The 23,941-nt window shown below is 42.1% G+C and overlaps 3 protein-coding genes across 3 annotated transcripts; 1 reads left to right on the top strand and 2 right to left on the bottom strand.

Annotated features, from left to right (window-relative positions):
* Positions 1-3,317: 3,317 nt before the first annotated feature.
* Positions 3,318-5,348, bottom strand: lim2.4 (lens intrinsic membrane protein 2.4). The gene is made up of 4 exons (XM_036516255.1): positions 5,174-5,348; positions 4,820-4,969; positions 3,786-3,920; positions 3,318-3,379 (listed from the first exon to the last, which is right to left on the bottom strand). Exons 1-4 carry the CDS (start codon positions 5,346-5,348, stop codon positions 3,318-3,320), a joined length of 522 nt encoding a protein of 173 aa, XP_036372148.1.
* Positions 5,349-10,621: 5,273 nt separating this feature from the next.
* usf2 (upstream transcription factor 2, c-fos interacting) lies at positions 10,622-20,850 on the top strand. The gene is made up of 11 exons (XM_036516030.1): positions 10,622-11,502; positions 13,969-14,006; positions 14,443-14,561; positions 15,321-15,440; positions 15,681-15,837; positions 16,336-16,423; positions 16,894-16,952; positions 17,286-17,380; positions 17,521-17,649; positions 17,993-18,111; positions 18,475-20,850. The coding sequence occupies exons 1-10, from the start codon at positions 11,465-11,467 to the stop codon at positions 18,080-18,082; spliced, it is 933 nt and encodes a 310-aa protein (XP_036371923.1). The 5' UTR covers positions 10,622-11,464; the 3' UTR covers positions 18,083-18,111; positions 18,475-20,850.
* Positions 20,851-22,902: 2,052 nt separating this feature from the next.
* Positions 22,903-23,913, bottom strand: LOC118769117 (free fatty acid receptor 2-like). Its single transcript, XM_036516134.1, has one exon. It carries the CDS (start codon positions 23,908-23,910, stop codon positions 22,903-22,905), a length of 1,008 nt encoding a protein of 335 aa, XP_036372027.1. The 5' UTR covers positions 23,911-23,913.
* Between the last annotated feature and the right edge of the window lie 28 nt (positions 23,914-23,941).

Below are 23,941 nucleotides of genomic sequence, written 5' to 3' on the forward strand. Positions count from 1 at the left end.
TCAAGATGTATCAGCTGTACCTGATGTAAGCACTGGCTGTTTCCGCACTTTCTGTCTCTAAATTGCCTACTTTACTGTTTCCTTGATCAACTAACATTGTGTTTTTGCATGTCAGCACAATCGTGCACAGAACCAATGGGGAATAGCACAAGTGTACAGAGTTAGTGTCCCTCCATTGATCCCCAGAGAGGTATCTACCTTCCTGTGTTTGATACAGACCGGGGGAATTTCCCTCACATTGGCATAGCAGTCCCCAAGATGATACTGTGTGAAATGTTTGCGTTTCATGTAGCATTTTACTGCTGCAGACTGAGTGTTTCTATTCTTGTTCTGAGTCAAAACAGAAGACCATGCATGAAGCAGCTTGTTCCGTTTTACAGAGTCTCAGAACCACAACACGGCACAAAAAAAGAGTATTTTAATGGTGCTTCAAATTCTCCACACCGGAGGTTAGCTTCTCTGCCGCCTATCTGAGAACATCTAAATGCATGCTTTTACCCAGGGCCAAAATGTTAACAAACAATAATGGCCAGCTTTGCCACACTTCGAAGATAGTGTGGGTTGTGACCACCAGTTTGAACTTCCTTAAACAATACAAGTTTCGAATGACTGTGCAAGTCCAGCAAGTGAACAGGGGTATATGTAGTTCTTGGGCTAAAACAGTATTATGTGTATGTGAAAAATAGAGAAAAGCTAAAATAGGTAGCAGGGCATTTGGATGCATGGCCCTGACATTATGGAATGTCTATGGAGAGTTTGAGACTGTTGGAGCCTGTTAAGTACACTCTTGCATTTCTCTTGTCAAGAGCAATGTACAAAATGGAATTTTAACAATCACACTCTTGCTTTTTTAAGCCTAAAGGTATGAGATTATGAAATATCATAATCCAAATGTTCCAATTGAGCAAACACTTTGTGCTGTGTATTGGTGTAGTATACACAAGTCAAAGGTAATTTGTATATTGTCCCTGTGTTTTACAGGAATTCAGAGAGGACACAGCTAGTTAACTGAAGAGTTAGTTAGCTAACATTTGGGTATAGCTGACCTCGCAATTTTCTGTCATTTCTTCAGAAAAGATACCTAATATTACAGAGGATATCATTTCTTATTTTAACATATTAATGCCCCAGAAAGCAAACAAACACAGGCTGTAAATTCCTCTACTGTACTGCACTGTACTACAGTCAACGTGTCAGATTTTTTTTTTTTTTTTTGTTTCAGGATGGCTGCTAATGAGTTTAAACAAAGACCTGTTAAGCACTTCAGTGATAAGCAATATCTCAAACTGATTGCACAGTGGTGTTTCCTGCCACCGTTTCCTGCCATTTCCTCTTGGCTCCATCTAGTGGTAACAGCAAATTGTACACCATAGAGCTGACTAGTGTATTTGCAGGGCTTTATTTTGATGACTTGCAATTGCAGCAATTACCCTGTTCAAACAGGGTAACATGCGCTCCGAAATAGTTGAATATTTAATGTCCAAATCCAGGCAAGTCTAATAAGGCCTGGATCTGGAATGAGTCAAACCAGAATGAAAAAAAACATATTTCATAGTCGCAACCATCGTAACGATGATCATTTTCAGCAAGAGCAAAGTTCTCTCTTTGTTTCAAAACGGAACAATATGAGCGCAAGGTAGTGCAGCACAGAGCTTGTCTGAATTTGATCACCGTGCAGCATGAAATCAGCACTACACGCTCTGCTGCGCGGCCCCACTCCCTTCGGGTGCACCACCTTTCCCACAACTGTAAAACAATCAGATTTTAACTGATGGAAACTGAGTCAGCTATGACCACAAATCTCATTTCATATGCCATTGATCTGTACCTCTGAGGTGCATATGGCAGTAATCACTCCATTTCTGTGCATGTGAGAAGTGATTTAATGATAATCAGCTGTGAACACAGCATCACTCTAACCTCAGTTAGTACGTGCAGAAGCGTAACTTATATTTGGAGTTCATCATCATATATTTTTTCATCATAATTCATATGGTATAGTTTTGAATAGGGCTATATTGCCCGTATGAAGCTCTTTCAGCAGTGGAAAGTTACCAGCGTTACTGTGTGACGCTGTGGAACGTGATCACCTTGAGGCACCTGTGATGTAGGCAATCTTGATTCAAACTGAGCATGTCCTGTCTGTCACTCTTTCCCTTCAACAAGCCCTTCCCACTTCAGTAGCCCCTGCCCAGTTGTCATTCTGCAGTTCCATGCCATCTGCATTATGGTCTAGTCTCCTTCCTTCCTCTCTCACCACATAGACCCTGCAGCTGTATGCACCCAGCTCTGTCGGTCCCACCTCGAATCATGCAGATCCAATACAAGGCCTGCTCTCGATCACCACGGAGACCTTGCAGCTGTGCACAGCTGGCTCGTTCTGCATCACCTCTTTCACCATGGAGACCACGCAGCAGTGCACAGTCACCCATGACAGAACACATTAGAAAGCAAAATGGGTGGACCAGTTCAAACGTAATTAAATACTGCATATGGACATTGATGTCTAGACACTGATGACAAAAAAAATAATAAATAAATAATAATAATAATAATAATAATGTGGACTTTGTACAGACTCCTGTGAGGGACAAAAGATGGACAGAAACAGAAAACGAAAGAATGAAAATGAAGAGAATAAATCAGTCCTTTGGAGAGTTTCTGGTAACACGCTAACAGTTTGTTTATTTCCAGAATCCACCCACGCCCCCCCCCCGTTCACCACCCTGTGTTTCTGCAGCTGTGTGGCTCGGACCCTGGTCCCTTTCCCCTGGCTTTAACGTCGGACTACAGCAGCAGCAGCAGGGCTTCATTCCTTATCCCCCCAACAGCGCATCAGTTTAAACACATTTCCAACGGCATTACTGTCTCCGGTATTAAAAGAACAACCCGTATGCTGAAGTACCCTGATATATGTGACATGCAATAGTAATAATACACAGATAGGTGTACATGTAAATCACAGTTCTCACTAGTGGCAAAGTTAATATAAAATAAACGGGTCTGACTTATCCACTCAGTTGCAATAAGCAAGATCCATTTGATGAGGAACTTTATTGAAAATTGAGGCGAATGTGAATAAATCAGCATACATCTGCTTTCCTTCCTATGTGTGCAAATACATTAATATATCTATATAAAACCTGCCTCTTTCTCGTGATTTTATTTTATTGAAAGAGGTCTGAGAAAGGCACCAGAATGAAGATCGTTTCTACTCTTTTTTCCTACTTGTTCAGCATTCTGTTTATTTTGCACTACTGGGTTCTTCCTGGGGTGCAGAATTGTCCCGTTTTACATCTTTGTTTGTTTAACTATCTTTAGCGAGGGCCAGCCATTCTTCTGCACTCATGCATTCTGTAGGCACACATGTAAAATATTCCTGCAACACAGAGATCACACTGTTAAATTTCACCTCGAAACTTGGCATGCTGAAATATAATATAATTATATAAAAAAACAACAACAAAAATAACAATAAATATAAAAATACATAAAGTATGTGAATACATAAATAATAATGTAAATACATAAATATGCTCATATATAATAAATATGACATTTTAAACTAATTCACTAATTTTCTAAAATGTACACTTATGTAACTTATATTACTTAAGTTATAGTACAGTACGTATATGTAATTATAATATGCTTATATATTAATATATTAATTCTGGAGTAAATAATGTTATGACAATGACTGAGTATGAAAATAAACAGATCAAAAGAAGCACATAGTCATTGTCACAGCTTGTCAGCAGTTTGGAGCGTTTCTGACATCTCACCTGCAAAGAAGGTCATGAGAAGGGCCACCCAACCTAGTATGTAGGACCAGGAGAAGCGCCAGTCACCGAAACGCTTTCCCAGAAAATTGACGGTCACCCCCGTGTAGATGGCCATCGCCAGCAGGACAAACAGCGCTGAAGGGGGCAGACAGAAGGGGTTACGGCTCCTCGTGACAGTGAGAGAGAGCTGTTACCATGTCTACGGTCTGGAACAGTGATTTATGAATGTACTATGAGGCCGCAGGAACAAGGTCACGCCTTGTGTGTGTTTGTCATTTTTTGTGTTTACCGAACCCTTACCAGGGAACTAAATGCTCTCTTGCAGTGATGACCTGAAGTAACTGGGCAGGTAAGGGATATAAGGGATGAATGTAACTAAGGAAGTATAGGAGGGTCAGAGCAGGTGGTTAGACTAAGACAGCTGGATGAGGAATTTGACCTGAACTGACCTGGGGTCTGACACCACTACCTAAGTTCCATCAAACCTTTAGTAACAACAGAGAATTTTCTTTAACGTCTCATTCCAAAGATGGCACCTTCAGGACAGTGCCTGCATTATTGTAAAGGGGCACTGCATTTTAACCTGAATGAGTAGGTATACGAATCCTACTGGCTGACCAACGCCACTTCCAACAGCAACCTGGTTTTCCCAGGTGGTTCCCTCATCCAAGGACTGGCCAAGCGCTGCCATACTTACCTTCAGTTATCAAAGGACAAGAAGGCTCCAGAGTGGTGTGGCTCTCAGCATTTGCACGTGTTTTCATTTTGTGTGATTGTGAGAATGACAATGTGTGTTCTACATGCAAGCAAACATATTATGTGTGTATGCCAAAAAAGCAGGTGATGTGTGCACATTCAATACAGGCTGGTAATGTTGTGTATGCATATGCATGACATGCTGGTCATATCTTGTGAATGCGTGAAATCTGGAAATAACATGTTTAGTAAGAATGCCCTACGTGCTCGTAAAATGTGTGTTGTGTGGTGTTGCGTAAAATGTAGTGCAGTGTTTTGTGCGTGTGCTTGTGACTCACTGGAAATGAAGAACATGATCCCAGCAGCAAAGGAACGGTTGAATCTCTCAAAAGCAGAGAAGTGGGCGAAGGACAGGATCCCAGCGATGATGCCAGCGAAACAGGACATCGCCGACAGGATCATGAATGCGCGCGTGGCGTTCCAGTAGGCTACGGACACAAACCAGGGGATGAAGGGAGAGTGAGCAGAAGAGAGGCCATGGGAAATACGAAGCAGGCAGGAAAATTCATTTTGCACCAATGTTTTTTTCATGACTAAAGGGTTTTGTAATCCCATGATCCATGCTGATCCGTTGTCTCGGTAACACATCTATTGTGATGTCACAGTGGTGTCAGTCTGGTGGCGTCACTCACCGATGCTGTCCGTCTGCATGTAACACTTGCCGGACATGCAGTACCTCCACAGCCCCTGGTGGGCGAAACTGCCGGAGAGGCGGTACTGCATCCAGTAGTCCGTGGCCGTGGAGACAACCAGCAGGATGTTCCCCACGATGGCACAAAAAAGGCCTCCTCCCATGAAACTGTACATCTTGAGCAACACTGTGACAGCTTCAGCACACTGAACACTATGCAGAAACATGCAACTCAGTTAGCGTCACACGCCTTTTTTTTTCTATCAATATTATGCAGAGTTGTGCGGTTTCATTGATCTTTATGTTATGTGGACTGGTTGATACCATGGGTTCAGTGAATGGGAAGGGAGCTATCCAGATAACTTAGAGATCAGTGAATCTTTAGATATGAAACACTGTTTAGATATGAAACACAACCCCATACATATCGTACTGCACACTGCACATACACCTACAGTACAGTCAGTGACATTGCACATGACATGCGTGACTGTAAAACAGTTATGAGAAATATCGTAACACCTGCCAACACATTACCAGCACTTGAATAACATGAACTAAAGAACAAATTGCATACTTTGTGCCCCTGAAACAGTGATCACTATGTACCCACACTAACAGCCACACAATGGTAAAACATACTGATACCCAAAAACAAATTTACCCAGGTCATACTTTTAGGATCACAATTCTTAGAACAATCAGTTCAACTACATACAACACTCGGGGGGTATTACAGTCCTCATTAATTGTGATTATGATTAATATTATTGTTATCAATTTTATTGTAATTGTCACTGTGTTGGTAGCTCTTGTACACAGGCAGAGGGTGATATTCATACCAGTGGACAAACATTTTTTTTTACCCATTCCATTGTGCAGATAATAATTACAATTGAAGTATTGATTGATTTAGCAATCTTAAATTACAATCTTAAATATTTTCACCTGTATTGACCTCATTTACTCAGGTATATTTTGTAAAAATGCTTTTAAAAGGAAAATAATTATGCAGATGCCAGACTGAAACACCTCATTCCATTAAAATCCTAACTATATTACAACATTTATGAAATTTTGCTTGCTTTTTATTTTTTGGCACACCGCCATTCCTCTGGTTATTATTTGTTTATCCATACAATTTTCAAGTTTTATTTCAGTCTTTAACAACATTTTTTTATTCATTTGATTTTCCCCACTCATGCCAATTTCAGACCAGTGATTAATGCTATTACAAGAACGTTAACTTGCTTACAGTAATCTACAGGCAGGCAAGAGTTAACACAACAACCTCAGCTCCATAGGAGGCTCCTTACCTCAGTATTCGAGAAAAAGACCCTCTTAAATGTCCGCCTTTTGGGAGAGAAAGAGAGCGGGAGACCCTGCAAGCCTGGACTGAGAGAGTCGGAGAGAACCCCTGGGGGCTGAATTCCAAAAAGTTATCCCCTCAGCTTTTCTGTTGATGGAGGCAAAATCCTTTAACACAATCACCACAGAACAAATGCACTTAAACTAACCAGTGGGGCAGGCACGTGGCTTTCCTCCATTCAGCCCCTGGGGGGTGTGGGCTTGGTGATGGGGGGTTCGGGTTAGGGGGACAGACCCCTGTTTTTTTTGTTTGGTGTGTTCTGGAAGCGTGGATATGCAGAGGTTTGCAGTACTGCGGTGGTCAAAACAACATGCTGAAGCCACAGTTTCTTTGACGGGACTCCAGCTGTGGCCGTTTGGCCATGGACTCACATGCAGACACACATTCGCTCATCGCATCCCTCTCTCTCCCAGACACACAGTTATACCATATTCCTCTCTCTCTCAGACACACTCGCCTGTTGTATTTCGCTCTCTCAGATGCACACCCACATATTATTTTCCCCTCTCTCAGACATGCGCTCACACACTCACTTGTTGCATTCATCTCTCCCAGACACACAGCTTCAATCATTCATCACATTTCGCCCTCTCTTATACACAAATTTGCATATCATACTGTTCTCTCTCTCTCCCTCCCCCAGGTACATTCACACACACACACACACAGGCACATATGCTTATAAATTAATTTATAAATGTTTACATTAATTAGCATGAAATGCAATAGGCTGGATGCATGTCCTTTATGTGAACAACATCACCTCTAATATGTCCATCACATCTAACACGTCTAACACTGACCACACAACATTCAGATTAAATGGTTTTGTTACCAGTACATACATACACACACACACACACACACACAAAATACTATGGCAAATGTGCTCATAAACCTTTATGAAAATAAAGAACAAGAACAAGATTAAAGTTTCCAGATTGCTGTTTTACTAAAATTTAGATGTCATTTTTCTGTTCTTACATAGGCTTTTCCTCCATTTTTAAATCAAGTAATCAATAATTTAAATCAACGGATGCCAATTTTGTAAGTGTTGACATACTGTAGAGGCATAATGCTGAATAGAAATGTCATGCCATGAGTGAGTCACCTCTGATTGGTCTATTTCACTGACATGCTGCAACGTGCCATTTTGTGCCAATAGCTGTGAGTGTTAGATATTTGATTTATGACTATTAGCCAGTTACTGCACTGGCCCTGTCCAGAAGCAGCTTAATGCATCACATCAAACAAATCATAGACAAAAATTCAAGTTCATGGGATATGAACAGAATTAATATCAATGAAATAAAGGAGTTGGAAATAACTGGGAATACAACAGGAACCAATATGATTTTTTTTTAAATGCATAATTATTTATTATGCACTAACACATTGATATTCCTGAAATTTATACAGCTAATAACTTGGAGAACTGGAAACTTTTGAGTAAAATGTCAAAAGAACAAATTTATTAACAGAATATACTCAATTTTGTTTGTAATTATTCCTTAAACATATTTTGTGTAGTCTTTGCTCAGAGTGTAAAATTCCATTCTATAATTGTGTATGGTAACAGACTAACTAAAACTAAAATAAAATAGAAATAAAACAATTTGTCAAAAACTACATTTTAAGTGTTGTTTTTACAACACCATACATTCTTGTACCGTGTTTTGAATCCTTTTTTTGGCAGAACACTGTATGCAGGTTCTAATTGTGTTAAATTAATTAATTGGGTTTGACTGAACTTTCAACAGAATACTGATCTAAAATTGACCACACTTGACAGTGACTTGCTGCATATTCCCCTAACAATGTTGTTAGGCATATTCGTAAAAAAAAAAAAAAAAAAAAAAAACCCTCTAGCAAGTTATTATTGTGAATATTAGTATGTCAAACAAAGTCATACATATTAAATTCTGAGGGACATTTATAAAAGTAATTTAAGAATTACCTGACCTTTGACCTTTTAATCAATATGTTGTAGTGTGGCTTGGGGGACGTCTGTGAGAAGCTTTGGCCAGCTTTTTCACTATGGTTCTAGGGGACAGGTGAAGGCTGTCCTTCACAATGTCAAAGTCCACTTTCCAGTTCCCACTCTCCTTACCATGTTGGGGTCAGTAGGCCCATTACCACTTGTCAGGAGATATGACACTACCCTAGGCAGAGGGTGTACAGCTCTGAAACATGAGGACACTCCCAGTCATGGTGGTATGGGGGCAGAAATTACACCTGTGCAGAAGAGTTTCAGGACATGGAGAGAAAACAAAATTGAGAGAGCCAAAAGACACTGCCCATGGTTCTCACATGACTGCCTCCATTCCTTTGTAGTATTTGTTCCATCATGAAAACCTCTGGCTGAGCTCATCTCTCCAATTTTCTCCGATCAATGAATCAGCCGCTTACGCAAACCAAATTATCCTGGACAAATGCAATTATTGTGGAGTGGAGTACACTACATCTCTGATAATACTCCTTTCGCTACGGTTCCCTGATAACAGACAAAAATGTATGTGTTTGATTTTTTCTCTGCTTACAATTCAAAGCCATGTTGTTCACAAATAATTTTATTTACCAAAAACGGGTTACAACATTTAATCTTTTAAATAATCCAACAAAAATGAATCTACACCACCATCATGTTTTTTTAAGAAGTTTAATGGAAGCTCCTTCAACTACAAAGAGGCCAGGGAAGATTCCCTGTGTCTTTGAAGCACAAAGCAAATTCACAAACATTAACATTTCATTCGTACCATGCATCAGCATTTAAATCTATACATTTAAACATACATTTAAATTTAATTAGCTAGCAGATGCTGTCATCCAGAGCAACATACAAAGCAATACCAGCAGCCAGTGGGAATACTCAGGAAGGAAATCACTGCACAGGCAAGCACCAGTGAAACTGAGTGGGGGTATGCAATCCCCCAGGCAACACAGGAAGCCCAAAACAGTGACTGCGGGGTGTGAATAAACCTGATGTTCTCTGAAAAACACCTAATTACAATGCTGTCACTCTGCACAGGTTAGGCTATTTGTTAACATTTAACACAGGTAACAGCATAGGTAAAAATTACAACCCACCCCACCCCATCTCTCTCACACACATACACACTGTGGGGGACAGTATAGCATAGTGGTAAGGAGCACAGCTTGTAACCAAAAGGTTGCTGGTTCAAATCTCTGCTGGGGTACTGCTGCTGTCACCTTGGGCAAGGTACTTAACCCACAATTACCTAAGCTAATATCCAGCTGTATAAATGGGTAACATATAAAAAACTATCACCTATGTAAGTTCCTCTGGATAAGAGAGTCTGGTAAATGTAATGTAATACACACAGCCTCATCACTGAATGATACAAAATATATGGTTATCAAAATGATGGCTTAATATAGATCAGCCCTGTCCCTGTGGACAGGTAACAGGGGTGACAAAGTTAGGCCCGGCGTCCCTGTGATAAAACGCATATGAGCACATTGTGTGCCTCGAGTGAGTGAATTGAACAGATCTGGGAGGATTATGGGAATGTACTCACTTTAAATAAACCCAAAACTGTTCACAAAGTTCAACATCCCAAGTGATATCATCTGTCAGAAAAAAGCCAAAAACAAACATATCTAAAATACCAGCTGGCTTTTCAATTAAGTAAGTCAGAATGAAATCTTTGACAATTTAGCCAATTTGGCTGAGAGAGGCAAACCAGTCAGCCCTGATGCTAACATGCTTAGCTTGTTCCTATTAGTCAGAGACAAGATTGTGCTGGAAAACATTGCAAACTGCTGCGATTCACTTCACTTTGCACTGTACTTTTCCTCCAATCTCATGATGTCACATCCTGAAAATCATGTGATTTGAGGGTCAATCCAATATTTTGTAGGTGAAGTTCTCCCTGCCTAGAATTGACAATAGGTCGAAGGGTTTAAAAATAACTTCCATTTTTATCCTTAAATATTCTTTCATGCTTTGAAATACTATTGGATTATAAAGAAATTTAGATAGATGGTGAAAGTATATTGGGCTTTTTAGTTACTTTCGGGAAAAAAAGGGTTGTAAAAGTTCACATGGATTTGCCCGTTTTTCGACCGTCAAAAAAAATAACCTTTATCTAAATTAAAGGAAACCTAACTAGACCCGTATCTTTCTAAAGAGCTCATTTTCTAATGTGGTGGTTGTAAAGACTAGATTTCACAAATAAGCTGTTGATCAAATAATACCTAGCGCGATGTGAAGGGTAGCCATGAAAACGCAGCACTTCAAAACGGAACGAAACGCTAAAGATGTCTACTTACAGACGCACCAATTCACATTAAAACTGAAATGGAATGGCCACTTGCAAGGGTTTCTCTAAAGCATGGTACAACTGGCTAAAAACGCACTGACTTCCAAATGTCTGCATATTACTAGAGACAAGAAGCCCTACTGTTGTAAATTTGACAGATACACACGTTGCGGAAGCATCCTGCTAAACTAGGCTCCCTTCAATTTGTGCTCACCGCAACCAACAGTCTGAAACGAGCGGACATGCAGACCGGCTAGCTGGCAAGCTACTAATCAGCGCTAGTTTATGCCACGGCGGGTGGCTGGATTGAGCAATAAACAGACGACGTTGAAAAATAAAAATTTTAAAAAGCAAATATGTCAACACAAACGAGTCTTAAAAATCAAAATCATGATCACCACCCCTGCCAAAGCTATCCCACCAACCACAAACAGAGACTAATAGAAGCCCATAGAGAAACGAGAGCGGGCGCTCCCCAGACGTCACCCTTTCCACCGTCTCCATTTTAACTCCTCGCCCCTGCTACTGCCTCACGTGTCCCGGACTGTCTTTCTCACATGACCGATGTGTTTGTCCCCGTGATCAACACTTCCATCTCCGAGAGTCTGTCCCTGAACATCACGTTTTAAATTTAACCCTGATGGATGTGCTTGAACACAGCTTGGACACCGCTACGAGGTAAGGACGCGTCTTTTCAACATCTCTTTGGCCTCCGCGGCCCGACATTCCTCTTCCGGGCCTAACTAGAACAGATAGCAAACCATCAAAGTAGCTAATTGATTTTTAATAAAGTAGCTAGTCTAACGGTTAAAGTTTTGTGGCCAGCTACTAGCTAGCTAGCAAGGTCGGTGTTTTCTTTTTTCAAAGCAAGTATGCATTCACCAACATCGCGTCATTAAATGCGATCATGTCAAGTCTGTAGTGTCTTAACTAGCTTGCAAGAATTACCCATGAAATAGCTACTAAGATAGCTATATAATTGGCAGTAAGATAACTAAACTATCCTTTGATCGACAAAATTGCCAGTTTTAGCTGGGTGGCATGCTAACTTATTAACTAAAGCTAGCAATGCTTGAACACAAAGACGCTAAATATTTTTCCTGCTTGGAGAAGTACTGGCCGAGCTAGTTGCCACCAACGTAGCTAACAGTTTGAAATAGCTATCGATGGCTAGATAGCTATCCGAGACGGCTCTGAACTAACCATTTCACTGGCAATTGAATTACGTGTTTATTCGTGAAAAACACATTTCTAGACAAGCATTAGTAATGTGCACCGTATTATTTACAATCACGTACAAACACTTATTTGTACGACAGATGTACGACTTTGTTGCTGTCAACTTTTGAAGCTAAGCTACTGGCTGCTTTTGTATCGTTGTGTCTTAAACTGAAACGGTAACGACTAGCGTTAACTTAGGTAGGGATGTTGGCGGCCTTTACAGAAAACTTTCACATTCAGATTCACTATGTGTTGGTCTTCACCAGCGAAAATTGTCCAACGATGCAATGAACACGCCACTGTATCGGTGTGCACCCAAAGGGTTAATGTGTGTAGAAAACTACCCTCTCTCAGGCCCGACATTGTTTTGGACGACGTGAGTCTGTGTGTTTTGCAGTGCTGAAAATGTGGTATTAAATGTCATTTTAGTAGGATTCCTGTAATATACAATGGCACAGTATTTTATGAAGTTGGTGCATTATTTACTACATTATTTACATGTATTATTGGTTGCTGTCCTGTACTGCTATTACAATGCAATGGATTGCTGAAGTCTAGTGATTATAGTAATCACAGTGTTCAATGTGCGGAATAGTAGGCTACTTTAAGAGCATGCCAACCCATATCAGAGAACACAAATACATAAGCAGAGGAGTTAAGTAGGAAAACCTCAAAAAAGTATTCCCTGGCCCGTTTAGGCATTAAACCGAGTTTGATGGATCCTAAGAAAAGACCTAGAAACTAAAGGATATGCTCTGTTTTCCAACCCTTAGCATTATTTAAAGCACCAAAAATTCTAAGTGTTTGAGTTATGTTGTTACAGTTGAGTCGTCGTAGGAAATGTCCCTTTTCATTACAACACTCATGCTTGTAAATGACATTTCTGACCCAGACCCAGCTTGTCTGTGTGCTCCCCATAGAGTGAAAGGATGTAATATTCAAGGGTATAAGGATAAAATATTTAGCTGATTTCAGTTGTCCATGATTTATGTGATATTGCCCTTGAACCCTGAGGGCTGGTGATGTTCCCTTGTCTCAGCTTCTTATAGGTTGGTACAGGCCACAACATTAGCCTTATTCTTATCTGTAGCTTTGAAAATGAGGGGAATTTGCAAGTGCGGCAAGCAAGGGAACATCAAATAGTGGGCTGGAACTGAGCCAGGGAGAGAAATGATCACGGTCCCCTCTACGGGCTACAGCACTATCCCGCTTTATTGGTCCTGATCAGCGTCATGTTCACAGCAGTTGTTTCTTGTTTCTGGAGCTGCATGCAGAGCATGTACGATTGCAGTGTGCTTGAAGCATGTAGAGGGAATCTCTTCTGTTTCACAGAGCCACTCACAAATCATCATCATTCACAGTCTCTTTGTTTTGGAAAGATGTCTATGTTTCTTCATTCACTCTAATGCAAAGTTCTTGGTGGTTGTGAGGCCAGGTTGTAAGTTGAAAGAGGAGGGATGGTGTGGTGTGTGATGGTGCACCTGACCCCAGAACATCCTGAAAGTCTTAAGTTTTAAGATGGTTTCAGCTGTCCTACTTAAGCCTGCCTGTTTCTTCTTGACATGCCAGGGCCCAGGGCCAGCTCACCCTCATATCTGTGGTTGGCAAGAGGTGATTTACAGAAATGCCTCAAGCACAGCTGTCATAAAGCTAAGGCAGGTCAGTCACAATAGGTACCTGACACATAACATAAAACAGATCAGATTTCATTTTTGTTCCCCTTAAAAGTCATTAGTTATGTATTTTCACAGTGATAGGCATTTGGTAGTCCCTTCAGGAAAATTCAAGGGTTTTAAAACTCTGCTAACTCTGTGTAGAACATGTAGTTGTCTTATCTTTGTAAATATAAGTGATTAATAGGTGAGTTATGGGTATAAGTCTTTAATTACAATATTGAATGAAAAATGTCTCTCTGTCTTGTAGTCACGAAAAACAGGAAACGGTGAAGGTTGTACAGGAAGGTAAGTGTCGGAATCTTTTTTTGTGCTGGGGCCCAGCTAGGGGGAATATATTCAGTAAATATCCTTAAAATTGAATTAGCACAAATGCCAATAAGGCCGTAAGTTTCAGTTCAATGTCAGTCCAGTTTTTTTTCTTCCAGGACTTTATTATCTGCAGTTCTTTGGATAGTGCTACTTTGTAAATGCACACCACCTTGAAGCTGTTTACAGTCAGTGAAATTTATTGATTGAATAGTGCTCATGCTGAGTAGTTCTATGGAGACTTCAGTACCATTTTTTAAATGGGAAATGATTCATAGTAACGGTCATTGCTGTAAAGTATTCTGGTACAGCATGTCCAAAGTAGCCTAACGGAAATAATGTTATCCTTTTTCCTTTTTTTGAAATGGAAATTATTTTTTTCTTATACACTCCTTTCCCTTTCTCTGTCTATCAGGGGAAGAGCTCAGGGGGGCAGAGCAGTCCACGGTTGCCATAGCAAGCATCCAGGAGGCCAGCGCATTCGGGGATCACAATGTCCAGTACCAGTTTCGCACAGAAAAGAGCGGCGAGCAGGTAAATACTCCCTCTGAAGAAGCTCCCATGATTCACATGTTAGCTGTTATCTTGGGCCGCCAAGACCATGTGTCCATGGGTTGAGCAGTGCAGGACTCCGTAAGTCTCTCATTGAGTACTGTAATTATCATAGAGGTACAAGAAATATTTTTATAATGGGCCTTTCAGCACATGTTTTGCCTGTAATCTAGAGTGAAACTGTGTCTATGTGGAGCGTGGTAATGCAGCAGTCCCAGGGTGTTTGACTTCATTATAAATCCCATCAGGCTATGTCATGTATTTATAACTTAATACGTTCCACCTGTGCTCTATGGCAGTATTTCTCAACCCATTTCATAGCAGGGACTGGAGTGTTACTGTGTTAATATTTCGAGGACCACTTAGGGGGAAAAAAAAAAAAAAAACTTGCCTCTTACAAATGTGGTGTTTCTGTATCTATTGTTTTGAACCTCCCCCTGGGCTTGTGTGTGTCACTCTCCATGGTTCCACAGCTCTCTCCTGGTTCTGTGGTCCTGTCTGCTTACTTCTCTTTCTGCTTCTGTCTCTGTCTTTTGTCTTGTGGTTCATGGACAATGGGGTCAAAGGTCAAGGGATCACATTCACTTATTTATCCAACTACAGAGTCTTGGCTCTGCACTCTACCTCAGGGCCTCATATCGGAACAGGAGCATGAATTGTCCATTTCCACTGGGAGCTAATTACAGGTTGGTCTGTGCTGGACCAGGGCTGAACTAATTTCCCGCCTCTCTTTCTCCCTAGGTGACATACCATGTTGTCCAGGTAACAGATGACCAGTTAGAGGCAGGAGGTGATGGAGGTGGGGCTGTTAGCGTTGTCTCTACTGCTGCCTTTTCAGGAGCCACGCAAGCTGTCGCACAGGTACACTTTTGTGCATGCACGTGTATGTGTTGTGAGTACGTGTATGCCAGATAAATAGCTAAAGTATAGCTAAATTTAGATAAAAAGCTAAAATATTATTAAAGCTGTGAGCGTTGTCTAAGGTTAGTAGAAGCTTAGTCAAAGGTCATGTTGTGCATTGAATGATTTTAGTCTTGTTTTATTCATGGCTGTGGTGTCTGCTCATTCCTTTGGTGCATGTCTCTATCCCTTCCCCCCCAGGCTGTGATCCAGAACCCTTTCAGTAATGGGGGCAGCCCAGCAGGGGAGTCTGTCACAGGGGAGACGCGTTTCTACTTCCCTGCTGCTACTCTGAGCGACGGGACAGGGGCGGTGTCCGTACAGGCTGCTGCAGAGCCGACGCTCACACAGGCTGGAGGTGAGACAACCCTGAGCTACCCACTGCCACAGTCCACAACCCACCACCACACATACATACACACACGTGCGCACACTCCCCTACACACACACATGGGCACAAACACACATGGGCACACACTACTCCCTCAAAATGGTGTTTTATCCTTGGCTAAAAACTGCTTGTCTGGAGCCTTTGGGTTTGGGTAGTTCTGATATTAGTGGCCTAGGGACAGCTGTAGTCCTTGCTGATTCTGCAGGTATTCTTTATGGGGTCTCCTGGATAGAAGGAGGACAGAGGGTCTTACAGGTGTCTCACAGGTGAGGGTAGAGTGATGAGCACGGTGCACATTCAGCCAGGAAGTACAGGCTCTGCTAACATCCAGGTGTCCTTTATTACTTTCCTTTATTGCCAGGACTGTTTACTACTGTTTACTTTATTGATTCTCTCAGGATTCTCAGACGGCTGCTTTATTGGCTGGAGTTTGCAGAGTCATTCTCTCTCTCTCTCTCTCTCTAGGCCAGCTCTATGTGATGATGAGTCCCCCTGAGGTGCTGCAATCTGCGACGCCCCGCACCATCGCGCCCCGAACGCACCCCTACTCCACGTGAGTATCCCCCTGCAGGCCGCTGGTGATCCCTGATAAACCCTCCTGAGCGCACCGGGCTCCGTGGAGGGGCTGTCTGCCTCAGGGCTGCACCAGGCTCTGTGTCTGATGGGAATTGTGGGCATTGTCCTGGGGGCTCTACCCCATCTGGCAGCCTCATTAGAAAATCGAAAAACTTTCTTGACTGTTTGACTGTTGTGATGTAGGCCAGCTCTGTTTGTTGCTTTTGTCATATAACTAAAGCAAACGGATAGATTTTACTCGACTAGATGACTAGAATGTGTGTGTGTATGTGTGTGTATGTGTATGTGTGTATGTGTATGTGTGTATGTGTATGTGTGTGTGTGTGTGTGTGTGTGTGTGTGTGTGTGTGTGTGTGTATGTGTGTGTGTTTGTGTGTGTGTGTGTGTCTCTGCATGCATGCATGCATGCACACATATTTGACTGTCTGTCCTTATCTCCCTCTGTAGGAAGATAGATGGGCCTCGGGTGCCCAGGGATGAGAGGAGGAGGGCACAGCACAATGAAGGTGAACTACATTTCCCCACAATCCCTCTTGAGCAATGCTTTAAAAAGAACTAGGGAAAGCTGATAGATGTATTCCCAGAGCGGTACAGTGTAATGTAATGTAATTAATGGCAGAGTGTAATATGTCACAGAAAATGACTCTACAGTTTTGCCCACTAGAGGGAGATAGTAACCCATGCATTTACACAGAGAGAAAATCATTCAGAAGAAATTTACCTGCACCCTGTGAGATCAGAAAAAAAGACGTTACTAATGTGTATGATGCTGTAATGGAGAGCTATGAGGTATAGGGTAGTGTGTTCACCCAAAACATCCCTGTGTTTGCCGTTGGCAGTGGAGAGGCGGAGAAGAGATAAAATCAACAACTGGATCGTCACACTGTCCAAGATCATCCCTGATTGCAGCACGGATAACAGCAAGAGCAATGCGGTGAGTTGTCACTCAGAGTAAGGTGTGTGTGCGTGCCTGTACATGGACGTGTGCCTGAGTGTTTGTGCGTTTGCTTGCGCTTGCGCTTGTGTGTGTGTCTCTGTGAGATCTCGTCTGTATGAAGCTCTCTTGTCTCCCAGAGTAAAGGTGGGATCCTGTCCAAGGCTTGTGATTACATCCGAGAGCTCAGGCAGAACAACCAGAGGCTCCAGGAGAGTTACAGGGAGGTGGAGAAGATCCAGGTGGACAATGAGCTGCTCAGACAACAGGTACACTCACTCCCAGAGCTGCAAGTACACTTACTCACACACCTTCATTACATTGCTTTTGCAAATCTATGGTTGTGTTATGTCAGAAACAAATCTCCCTTTGCACATGGTTATTGGTACAGCACAGTGTAAGTAGTTTATGCAAATGGGGACAGTGTCCTATATTCAGTTTCTGTGTATCCAATTCTTATACATACCAGTATTACATTAGCATTTAGCAGACAGTCTTATTCAGTGAATAAGGACACAAGGGGTTGTAGCGGCTTTTTAGGTAAATTCTAAATTGTAAGGTGGTGTGCAGTGAGGTGTTTTCCACGGGTGAAGGATTGTCCCTCTGCCGCAGATCGAGGAGCTGAAGAATGACAATGCCTTGCTGCGGGCGCAACTCCAACAACGCGGGATCACAGCAGCAGGAGAGACGGCCTCACAGTGAGACACACAGTCTCACACACGCACACACGCGTATGTACATACCCATGCTCACACACACATACACGTATATACATACCCACACTTACACACACGCACACACACGTATATACATACCCACACTTACACACACGCACACCACACCACAGGCACACACACACACACACACACACACATATATACCCAGATCCATAACCATACTCTCTCTCTCACACTCTCTCTCTCACTCACACACACACACACACACACACAAACACACACACACACACACACACCCACCCCCCAAACACATACATATTCACACACTACACACATACACCACACACACGCGCATGCGTGCACACACACAACACACACACCAAATGCATGCACGCACACACACACATATATCCACAGGTGCTGAGGGACAGGAGAGGAGGAAAAGGAAGATGACTACTACTGAAGAAAAAGTGGCCCTCTGTGATTATGTCCTCTTTGTAGATAAAGTACTCAGATGTGTTGAGGAGAGATGGATCCTGCTCTAATTCTGTCTTTTATAAGAAACGCCTTCACAGCATTCTCCTCCAGATGCAGGACTCCGGAACCCTCTCTTCTGTTTAACTGCTTTGAATTCTGAACGACGATCTTTGCATTACTGCCACTGTTTTATTTATACCATCGTTATTGTTTTCGCCTTTTATTTTCATTGTTCTTTGTGAATGATTGATTCTGTTTTTCCAGCCATTAGTTGTATTTTTTGCTTTCACTGATTGACTGTAGCCCCAGTGGAGCAGGCGAATCCCTAGGGCTCGGGGAAGCAGAGCGCTGTGCCAGATAAAATTGAATCGCTCAGAACAGCACACACAACCGTGTGGCGTTTTGCTCATGGATGTTGGGACTCTTCTTATTTAACCCTAAAAGTGCAACCACAGCTTAGACTTCATTAATCAAATCACTTGCAGAATTTATATGTTGTTTCAGAATTGGCTGAAATAAGCATATGTTTTTAAGTGACCATAGGAGCTGACAAAGCCAAATAAGGAATCCAAGTAAGAGCACCATGGCACTTTTGCTTGTCCTCTGTCATGAGTCGTGACAGTAGTTTACAATTCACACACTGGTTTTCAAAAGGACCCTTTCCCCCTGTGTTGTCTCATTTCAAACATGGCCGGCCAGTGGGGTGGGATTCTGAGGGTTCCAATGTTGTCTACAGCAGTCAGAAACATTATCTATTAAGATTGTTAGCCTTTCAGTAAGTAACACATCTGTACAGCACATGGTTAATATTACACATTTTATAGAAAACAAGAGTCTGAAAGGAGGGCTGAGTTATTTTACATATTTGTTTCAGCAAAGTCATGAAATAGAAGTCAGTCTAGCTTTGCAAGTCACTTGATATTAGAATTTATTACGTGTGTGTTAAGCAGGGATCACAGCAACAAAAGTTAAATGCGATAAGTGAGCTCATATTTTTACTATTAGAATATTGACTGTATAATAGTATGCCTTTGGAATGTGTCTGTATGTGTGTGTATGAAAAATATGTGTATGATTGTATGAGGAATTACATTAGTGAGTTTTTAGCGCTAACAAAGGTGCTTTTGCTTGTACTTAAAAAAGCCAGGTATACAAACTAGTATTTTATTTTTTTCAACAGTAAAATGCTATCACTCCGGTTAATAGAAAAACCTGAGGAGGAATCATTGTCACCCATTTGTCCCCCTTAGATCACACTAAGGTCAACAAGGTCATGTTTCTCAACTCAAGGTCACATGGTGACATCATGCAGACCGTATTTTATAAATTCTGCAATATTCACACCCATAATCGCACCTGATCAAGCTGACACTCAGATGAAGTGAGCAATGGTGCTTCGGAAAAAAAAAATGATTTCATGGACTAACTGATAATTTCATCTCTTGCCTATTGAGTCTCAAGTTTTAGATTTGATTTGTTTTTGAATAGTGTAGTACGGATGCTTAAACTATTGAACTAATGTTCAGGTAAAATGAACAAACTTAAAACTTTTATTTATTTGTATCCTTTTTTTGATGTGGTAAAATGGAAAGCTAACAGAAGAGCAGCAGCAATGGACCAATGGGAGGGCCCCTCATTAGGAAGTCCTCACACCAATAGCTGCATGTCTTTAAATTAGTAAGGATGCACTTTTGATAAATAAAATGTAAAATATGTGTAAAACGAGATTTTCTGGATCCTTTAACAGAATGCTGTTGTCGGTTCACACAAGATCAGTTCAGTTTTTAAGTCTCAGTCCGCACCATCAAAGCCATGGGTCTCCTGTCTGCTCCCTCACTCTGTTGTTCTTACCCGTTTCTCCCTTTCTCTGTGTTAATGTCTTTTTGGAGTTAGAGATCTGCTCTCTGGTTCACTCCCTCTGTCTCCATGTCTGTTTGCCGTTAAGTTCTGTTGCCTCTATTAATGCTGTCAGGCTTTGGCCCAGCTCGTGGTCAGCTGGCCTGAGACTGTTCATTTGCAGCCATGAATAATTTCCATCCTCTCCTGACAAGTGTTACATATACATGTGTACACATACTCTATAGATGGAGTCTGTCCTTGTGCAACAATTACATAAAAGGAATTTACAACAGATGTTCCGGTCCCCAAATCCCCTTCATTTAAAATCTTCTTCCAGGAATCAGCCATTTCTTTCTTGTTTTATGTACAGAACGTGTTTGCACTGCATCCACAGGGCTCATGACTAACCACTGCTAATTAGTATGCAATGATGTGAGCATGCACCTTCTAAGTCAAAACTAGAATGAAAACCTATGACTGTGAGGCATGTTGTGAATTTTTTTTATATGTAATAAAAATGCTGATTTTTTTAAAAGGAATAATACATTTTTTTAAAAGGAAGGGTTTGTTTTAGCTGGATTTGATTAGAATAACTGATAATAAAACAGAACTACAGCAGATAAAACAGAGTATTGCATCACTGATAAGAGGAATTGTATGTGTGCTCATTGAACCCACAGGTTAATACAGTGTGTTCCGTTCTACACACACAGACCTGTCCAGGGTTTAGTTAAGCTCAAACACCACGGTCATTCATCCCCTAGTTAGCACTCCCAATTTCCTTGGGTACATATTGGGTTTGTTAATTATTGACAGTGCTATGTTTGCATTGTCTTCATGCGGGGAGCATAAAATAGGTGAGAGGTCGTGATGCTAAAAATCCTAATCATCACTGGTAATGGAGGCTCATGGGTGCCTTTTTTTACCCAGGGGCCTTTGGGGCTGTGATGCAGCCTATCCTGCAGTTCACTGAAGTTTATAATAAAAGCAGGCTGTATATTAATTACATGAATAAACACATCGACCGGCCTGGATGCGCATGCCGATGGAAACATTGCCAGGTTTGTGACGTGAAAATAAAGAGCGCGGACACACATCCGCTAGAGCAGAACGTGGGTTCTTCGTCATTGAACGTCATTGAGAGTCACCGCGGTATTAGACCATCTGCTGGTCTTGGAGTCTGTCTGTCGTGTGGGGAGCAGGTACTGTAGCACAGCAGACAGTTTATAGGAGCTGTAAAATGCACCCATTTGTTGCAAGGTATTAATATGATATGAAATCTCTGGCTCACTTGTAATAGGACCTTCAGTTTTGGGGTTATCTGAAACCAGACCCACCTTAGCATCTAACATAAATGATGTAGAATCATGGCACCAAATCATGATGGAAATAACTTGCCTTGAAAACTTTTTTGTTCAGATTCACTATTTCAGTGAGAAAGTTAAAATATTTCTAGTCTTCAATAAATACATAATTAGGAAGACTGACAGCTGATTTCTCCCTTTGTGTAACTGTATTTTAACTCTATTTTAATATTTTACAAATGTTTCCTTTATCTACAGATTACTGACCGGTTTGTATTTGCTAGTAAAGCATCACTTGCATAACAGCAGTTTTTGTCACATTACATCCATATGTAAGGGATTCCATTTGAATTTTCCTTGCTCAGACCGACCAATGAGAGACCCCACGGGAATCTGACCTCTTACCAGCACTCTTACCAGAGTGTCTAACCTGCTCTCATTCAGTAGTGGGCTTGTTCTGTAATGCTCAGCTTCCCAGATCTAACACAGTTCCTTACAGGTGTCATATTTAGACATACAGACACCGCATTTGATGTTATAATAGCATGACAAGTTATGTTGCAATTGACAAAATCTACACCATGGATGTTGTCTATAGCCCAGGTATTTATTAAACTCTAACATTTATCGTTACCAGAGCTTTACAGAGATTTGTGGATGGTTATAGGGCTTCATTATTCATTACAGCTGTTTACAAATGTGGGTAGATGTTTACGGTGTTTTACAGATCTTTACAGACGCATAGCTCGCCTGATTGTTATTGGTGTTGACAGACATTGATAGATGTTTGCAGAGTTCTAGAGCTTCCTACTATCATTAAATTGCAAGATCTGTTTGCATGTTTACAGATGTTCATGAAACACTGGGATTTCCACCGGATTATTTTGTATGCATTAAAAAGGACTTATTTCATGCATGCATATAAAAATATATATGAAGCATTAAGTGATGCTTAAAAATGGACTGAATTGGACATGGTGTGATCATATTTGTTGCTAGAATACAAAAACACCCAAATAGAAAAAAAAAATTTGAAAAAATAAATACAATAGATTTTAAAGATGCCTAGACCTCAAGAACCGAATCGATACGTACAGAATGCATGTCCAATGTACATGTGTTCAGCACTGAAGTTACCATGACCTTATCTGTGGCAGTTCAGAAACAAATGATCAACAAGTGCATACATGTACCATCCAGTGGCTACATAAATACATACATATAACTAGCTAATATCAGGGAGAGGACTGTCGTTGCACGCGTTGCCCTCGTGGGGCCCTGGCTCTTTGTATTTGTCAATGTTAGATGGTCCCTGCAGGGGGCAGCAGTGAGGTCTGTGGCAGTGCAGACGGCACAGCCTCTCTGTGAGTCCAGTCAGACAGTGGCTGAACGTGCTCCTCATGGCGGAGGAGGTGAAGTAGAAGATGAGGGGGTCCAGGCAGGCGTTGAAGGTGCTGAACAGCAGGGCGATGTGGCGCCAGTCCGGGCTTCTCTTCGTGGCGAAGCCCACAACGTGTGACACGTTGTAGGGCCCGAAGCAGAAGGCGAAGACCAGCAGCGTCCCCAGGGCCAGGCCGATGGCCCGCAGCCGCCGCCGCCGGCTGATGTTGGGCAGCCTGGAGAGGATGCGGATGAAGTTGATGTAACAGAAGCAGGAGATGAGGAAGGGGACGCAGAACAGCAGGAGGCAGAGCTCCAGCCTCACGGGCAGGAGCACCTGGAGCTGCTTGGGCGTGAACTCCCGGTAGCAGTCTGTTGGGGAGGTGCTGTCGCTGACATTCTGGGGGTCGTAGTAGGGCATGATGTAGACGATGCTGAGGTTGACGGAGGAGAGCACCCAGAAGAAGATGCTGACCACCACAGTGTAGAGGGGCCGGCGGTAGAGCTTGTACCGGATCGGGAAGGCCACGCCCAGGTAGCGCTCCACGCTGACTGCCGTGAGAAAGAACGTGCTGTTGTAGATGGTGGAGTAGAAGACGAAGCCCGTTATGGGGCACAGGGTGTAGGGCAGCTTCCACAGCATGTTGTCAGCCGCTTCTTTCATCTTGAAGGGCAGGAAGATGAGGAAAATGAGGTCGGAGGTGGTGAGGTTGAGCAGCAGTATGTCGATGGGGGTGGGTTTCTTCTTGACCTTCTTGCAGAAGGTATAGAAGGCCAGGGCGTTGGCCGGCAGGCCGGTCAGGAAGGTGATGATGCAGACAGACAGCACCAGCTGGGAGTGGCTGGTCAGCATGGTGTCAAGCTGTGGTTCACAGGACCTCACT

This window comes from Megalops cyprinoides, chromosome 21 (genome assembly GCF_013368585.1).
Source record: "Megalops cyprinoides isolate fMegCyp1 chromosome 21, fMegCyp1.pri, whole genome shotgun sequence".
Classification (NCBI taxonomy): Eukaryota; Metazoa; Chordata; class Actinopteri; order Elopiformes; family Megalopidae; genus Megalops; species Megalops cyprinoides.

What these genes read in the sequence shown, in the direction of transcription:
- LOC118769117 (XM_036516134.1), bottom strand. Translation starts at nt 23,910, where the DNA reads ATGCTGACCAGCCACTCCCAGCTGGTGCTGTCTGTCTGCATCATCACC.
- usf2 (XM_036516030.1), top strand. Translation starts at nt 11,465, where the DNA reads ATGGATGTGCTTGAACACAGCTTGGACACCGCTACGAG. An exon ending in AGCTTGGACACCGCTACGAG is followed by an intron (nt 11,503 to 13,968) that starts GTAAGGACGCGT and finishes TCTGTCTTGTAG; the next exon opens with TCACGAAAAACAGGAAACGG. An exon ending in GAGGGCACAGCACAATGAAG is followed by an intron (nt 16,953 to 17,285) that starts GTGAACTACATT and finishes TGCCGTTGGCAG; the next exon opens with TGGAGAGGCGGAGAAGAGAT.
- lim2.4 (XM_036516255.1), bottom strand. Translation starts at nt 5,348, where the DNA reads ATGTACAGTTTCATGGGAGGAGGCCTTTTTTGTGCCATCGTGGGGAAC. An exon ending in CATGCAGACGGACAGCATCG is followed by an intron (nt 4,970 to 5,173) that starts GTGAGTGACGCC and finishes TTGTGTCCGTAG; the next exon opens with CCTACTGGAACGCCACGCGC. An exon ending in GATCATGTTCTTCATTTCCA is followed by an intron (nt 3,921 to 4,819) that starts GTGAGTCACAAG and finishes TGCCCCCTTCAG; the next exon opens with CGCTGTTTGTCCTGCTGGCG.